This window comes from Tamandua tetradactyla, chromosome 6, assembly GCF_023851605.1.
Source record: "Tamandua tetradactyla isolate mTamTet1 chromosome 6, mTamTet1.pri, whole genome shotgun sequence".
NCBI lineage: Eukaryota > Metazoa > Chordata > Mammalia > Pilosa > Myrmecophagidae > Tamandua > Tamandua tetradactyla.
The window spans coordinates 25,642,710-25,648,490 of record NC_135332.1 but is presented as its reverse complement, the minus strand read 5'-3'; the positions used below and the strand labels follow the sequence as shown (position 1 = coordinate 25,648,490).

The following is a 5,781-nucleotide window of genomic DNA, read 5'->3' as shown; positions in this document are numbered from 1 at the left end:
GAATAGATATATGACAAACCATTTCATCTCTCCACGCCTTAGTTTATACTCCTCTATAAAACGAGAATACTGCTTATTTCCCAGGACTGCTGTAGGAATAGGAATTATCTCAACAGCTGTTGTATGTGAGTGCCTTCCCTGCCCTTTTCTGGGTTAGGAAAGTCACCCAAATCAACAGTGTTGGACTTTGGGTCCAAACAAAACCTGAAGAGGGCCTGGCCCATCCCCACCCCAGGAATCCAGATAACAAACCAAATATCCTCCTTCCCTTGGGTCATAAAAGCTTTATTGGCAGGTCTGGGGAGGAGATGGGGGTAAGGGTCCCCTCGCCTTCTGTGCCTCGAGCCCAATCCCTCTGTGGGTGGGCCCCCAGGAGGCTGCCACGACTCAGAGGGCCTTGGAGGCGGGCAGGTCGTTGTAGTGGGCGTCCTGGCCCTCGAGCAGGCTGCGGTAGGTGGCAATCTCCTGCTCCAGCCGCAGTTTGATGCCCATGAGCTGCTGGTACTCCTGGTTCTGCCGTTCGGTGTCAGCTCGCACGTCGCTCAGCTGGGCCTCGATGCTGCTGATCAGCGCCTGGAGGTGTGCCAGCTGAGCCCCAAAGCGGGCCTCGGTTTCTGCCAGCGTGCCTTCCAGGGCAGCTTTCTGTGGGCAGGAAGAGGGAAGGCCGCGGCTCAGTAAAGCCAGGTTCCCAGGGGCCCCAGCCAAGCACCAGGCTGCCCAAGGCCACAAGTGTGCAACACAGAGGGCCTCCTACCATGTTGTACTGTGACTGCAGCTCAATCTCGAGACCCTGGAGCGTGCGCCGCAGGTCAGTGACCTCCGTCTTGTTCACCTGGAGCTGCTCCGTGTGGCTGGCCACCTCCTGGTTCAGGGTCTCAGTCTTCACCAAGAGAGGAGGAGGAGGGGATAAGCACTGAGGCACAACTCGTGGCTGGAGAGCATCAGCCCTCTCCCCTTGCCACCTCCCCAAAAGGGTGCCCACTTCCCCTCCATACCCGATTGGTGAACCAGGCTTCAGCATCCTTCTGGTACTTCTCAGCCATGGCCTCATACTGGCTTCTCATGTCACTCAGAATCTTGGCTAGGTCAACGCCAGGAGTGGAATCCACCTCCACACTGACCTGGCCACCCACCTGGCCTCTCAGGGTGCTGATTTCCTGGAAAGACACACAGAAACAAGCATGTCAGGGCCCAGAGCCACCAAGCCTAGGGAGGGGCAGCCCCCCCCACCCCATCCCTCGGATCGAAAGGGGCTGGTTCTCAGGTCCAGGCACTGTGGGATAGATGGGGTCACCACGGTCCCCTGTCAGAACCTGGGAGCCGTGCTCCACACCCACGGCCAGGGTGCAGACACAGAGCAACCAGTACAGCCGTAGGACAGAAAAATCTCCTCAGCCCTGAGAAGCTGGGAGGGATGAAAGGAAGGCCCAGCTGGAAACCCACCTCCTCGTGGTTCTTCTTGAGGTAGGCCAGCTCCTCCTTCAGGCCTTCAATCTGCATCTCCAGGTCAGCCCTGGCCAGGGTCAGCTCGTCCAGCACTCTGCGCAGGCCATTGATGTCGGCCTCCACGCTCAAGCGCAGAGCCTGCTCCGTCTCAAACCTTGTAAAGAAAATAGTTGCAGTCAGGCCACAGAGTCTTCTACCACTTCAAGGCTTTACCCACCTCTCCAGAGTTCCGGCATCTACGGAGGGGTTTTCTGTAGGCCAGCTGGGGCAGTGAGTGCCAAGCCCTTGCACTGAGCCCCATAAAGGTCTGGGACTGGCCCTCCCCCTGCCATGTCCTCCTGCAGCCCCCAGGGCAAAGTCACTCACTTGCTCCGGAAGTCATCTGCAGCCAGACGGGCATTGTCGATCTGCAAGACAATCTTGGAGTTCTCGATGGTGGCACCAAGAATCTGGAAGGCGGAAGGCAAAAGGTTGGCCCCAGTTCAGCACACAGGCACTACCCAACCACCTTCTCCCCAGAGAGAGGGGAGCAAATGAGGAAGGCCCCATTTCCTGGAGACCAAAGCCCCAGCTGCCCATAAGCTAGCTGCGCACTGTCCTGCTGCCTGGGAGGCCTTGGAATCAGTCCATTTCCAGGAGCTGGAGCAGGAGGTGGAGCAGAAGAAAGCACTGCTGAGAGGGCTGAGACTGGCTGAGAGGTTAGAGACCCCCGGGGCTGGGGGAGGGGGGTCAGGAAGGTAAGCCTGGGAGAAACTCTGTGAGCCCCATACTGAGTGAGATACCAAATGGCCTTAAGGGAGGCAGCTTCTAGTAACCTGTGGCCCAGTGAGGTGGGGGGGGCAAGGAACAAAGAGAAGCAGCAAGTAGGTCTTTGGCTGTCCACCCCACCCACCCCCCCGCCACCACCCACCTCCATCCACCTCCCCACCCCACCCCACCCCACCCCCGCCACCACCCACCCCCACCCACCTCCCCACCCCCACCTCCACCCCAGGCCTCCCGGGCCCTGCCCTCTGGCTTCCACCCGCTTTTCTCTCCGCCCCACCCAGCAGGCCCTCCCACGCCCTAAAGGGCTCCCTCCCGCCCCCCGCCAGCAGGAGGCGCCCGCCGGCCTGGCCCAGGTCTCGCCCGGCCCGCGGGGCTGGCTCTCCCCGGCCGCCGCCCTCCTCGCCGCGGCAGGTGCCCTTCCTGCGGCCCGGGAGCAGCTCACCTTGTCCCGCAGCTCCTCGATGGTCTTGTAGTAGTGGCTGTGGTCCCGCGAGGGCCCGGGCCCCTGCCTCTGGTACCAGTCGCGGATCTTCACCTCCAGCTCGCCGTTGGCCTCCTCCAGGGCGCGCACCTTGTCCAGGTAGGAGGCCAGGCGGTCGTTGAGGTTCTGCATGGTGGTCTTCTCGTTGCCCGCCAGCAGCCCATCGGGCCCGGCCAGCGCGCCCGCGTAGCCGCCGCTGAAGCCCCCGGAGGACGAGGTCACGAAGCGGGCGGAGGACACGGACACGCCGCGGCCGCCCGAGCCCCCGTGGATGCTGGGCGCGCGGAAGGGGCCTCCCGCCCCGAAGCGCACGGAGCCGCTGCCCAGGCCCCCGAAGGACGAGGTGGACGAGGACCGGCGATAGCTGTAGGAAGTCATGGCGAGGCAGGGGACGCGGACACCCTGGACCGAGGAGCTGCGGCGGTGGGAGTGGCGGGAGCCCTCACCTGGAGCCTTTTATCCCCGGGCGGCGGGGGGAGGGGTGCACGGCGCGGGGGAGGGGAATGGTGTCAGGGGTGGAAATCTGAGCCTCGAGGAATTTACAGACTCGGGAGTGCAAATACGGGCACTATCCCCATTGGTCAGCGCCCATCACAGTCCTTCTGGTTCTCCACCCCCAATGACCCACGTTTGCCGACCACCACTGCGCCCAGGAATCACATTCTAACCCACTTTATGATCGCCCAGAGTTTGAAACAGCACACACACATACACCCGCAGGAATTACAGTGTGTCCCAGAGGACAGCAGCCCCTGCCCCCCCAGTGATCACACACTCGGCCCCACCCCCACTCTGGAATCCTGTTGTGAGCCCCCTTCCTGTGATCATAATCCACACCTCCCGACCCCGACAGGGTGCAAGGGACCAGAGTCCTCCACCCCCTTCGGAATTGTAGGCACGGGGGAATCACCCTCATCCTGACTCCCCCATCAGTCTGCTCTGACCAAGCACAGTTTCCAAGCTGGGTGGAGGTGGAGGTGGAGGGGTTCCCAGAGCTGCACTGCTCCCAAGCCTCCTGGCAAAGCCGCCCCACCCTGCTCTGGGTGTACAATGCCCCAAGGTGAGAGTGGGCTGGGAGCGGTTCTGGCAGCTGGACTGGAAACAGCCCCTTCACAGCCCCAAACTCCAGCCGGACAGAATGCGGGGGGTGACCCTGGGATCCTCACCTCCTCACCCCGACAGACAGCAGCGGGGACAAGCCTCAACCCTCCTGCCCCCAGAGCATGCATTCAATTCACACACCTTGGTGGAGCTGCACGGACATTCCTACGATGAGGAATCTCAGCCAGAGGCCTCAAATAACTTGCCCATGAGGCATTTAGCAGCTCCACCCAAAGACCTGCCCTCCATGTGAGCACCTCGGGGACAGCAGAGCTGAGTCCTGTGCCTATATCAGGATCCACCTCCCAAGGCTGGGAAGACTGAGTTAGGGACAAGGTGGAGAGGAGAGGCCAGACCCCTGCGCCCCTCTGCCACCTGCAGAGCCCCCTGCCCTGCTTTTCCTCCAGTTCAGCAACCCCACCCACCTCTCCGAATCCCTTCCGAGGGCCAGTGGCCTGAAACGCCCTCGCCCCAAACCCTATGCCCACTGTCCTCATCGTGGAAGTGCCCACATGGTTCCTTCCGGTCCTACGTCAGAGCCGTCACCCACCCTCAGGACGGAAGCCCTGTTCCCTGCTGTGAGGACATAAATGAAAAGAGGGTTGTCTCGTCTCAGCCTTCCTCTTTGCGTGGTCCCTCCTGGGTCACCTATGGCTAAATGAAGACGCATTCCCTGCCTCTGAAACCTAAGTCCCCAGCAAACAGACTGCTAGCCGCCAACTTATCAGGGAACAGGGGAAGGAACCCCCCCACACACACGCATCCCTAACCCACCAGAAGCAGCTCTTCCCCACTCAGGAAGACCAGGCTTGGCCCTTTAAACCGGTGATCCAGCTGCAGGGAGGTGGCAGGGAGGTCTGGGGAGCCCAAAGCAGGAAGAAGGCAGGACCCAAAGTGGGCCACAAAAGCAGCGGGCAGCCGGGCCTTCACCAAAGTTGTAGAAGGTGGTAGCAGCCACGGCTGGTCAGACCCGAGTCACTCTCCTTACGAGTCACTGTCCTTGTGTGGCCAGGAGGAGGAAGCTGCTCCTGGTGGGGGTGGGGGTGGGGTGGAGATTCGCGTGGCGGTTGGTAAGCACGCCCGGCCCCAGCGCCTTCTCTGTTTTTCTGGCCAGATAGGAGGGTCAGAGAAGGGACTTCATATTAGGAGACAAACAATAGGACCAACAGTTCTACCCCAAAAGATTTAGGAGTTCTGAGCTCCCTAAATTTGAGGTATTTAGTGTCCCAGCCCCCACTCCAGGGCCATAAGGACAATTGACAGTAGGGTAGTACCATTTAAAAGCACCTTTTCAGAAGTTTCTGGATCCTCAGTGCAGCCCAGTGGAAAAGGTATTCTTATTCCCATTTTACAAATGAGGAAATAGAGGCTCAAGGGCAATGCCAGAAGTCCACAGCCCGGACTGTCAGATTCTGGCTTCCAGCCTCTTGACCCTCTGCCTCATGGCCTGGAATCCTGAGTGTGACAAAGTCTGCTGTCCGTTCCAAGGAAGTCCCACCCCTAAAACAGTACACATCTGCACATCCCCCGAATCCTATGCCAACCCCAGTGGCAGTCAGCTCCAGAGCAGGGAGAATCTCCCATTCCAGGGACTCCAGCCAGAAACAGGGCCGGGCCAGGAGCCAGGAAGTGCCTAGCACCTTCCACTCTGGGCTTTGGCGCTTTTGATCATTTCTTTGATTTATTAACAACCCAGAACAGTCTGTCCCTACAGGCTGCCCTCCCCAGAGAGGGGATTGAGAGGTCAAATTGCTGATCTCATTTAGTAAACAAAGGGGTCTCCAGTCTGCCTGTGGCCTCCTGAGAGTAGATCCTGATTTGAGGAGCTCCCTTCCAAAGCCCTCTACGCCCAGCTGAGGGTCCCAGGGGCACACAGAGTCGGAAGTGGTGGGAGGGAGTGTTAGCACACCAGAGGATTCCACGCCCAGCGTTCCACCAGCTCGGTTCTGTACACCCTCACCCCCAGACGCCCAGTTCAGACATGC

General features: G+C 60.2%; 1 protein-coding gene across 1 annotated transcript; it reads right to left on the bottom strand.

The window, feature by feature from the left end:
• Positions 1-269: 269 nt before the first annotated feature.
• KRT19 (keratin 19) lies at positions 270-3,133 on the bottom strand. Its single transcript, XM_077164427.1, has 6 exons — positions 2,657-3,133; positions 1,813-1,895; positions 1,444-1,600; positions 996-1,157; positions 755-880; positions 270-642 (listed from the first exon to the last, which is right to left on the bottom strand). Exons 1-6 carry the CDS (start codon positions 3,071-3,073, stop codon positions 388-390), a joined length of 1,200 nt encoding a protein of 399 aa, XP_077020542.1. The 5' UTR covers positions 3,074-3,133; the 3' UTR covers positions 270-387.
• Between the last annotated feature and the right edge of the window lie 2,648 nt (positions 3,134-5,781).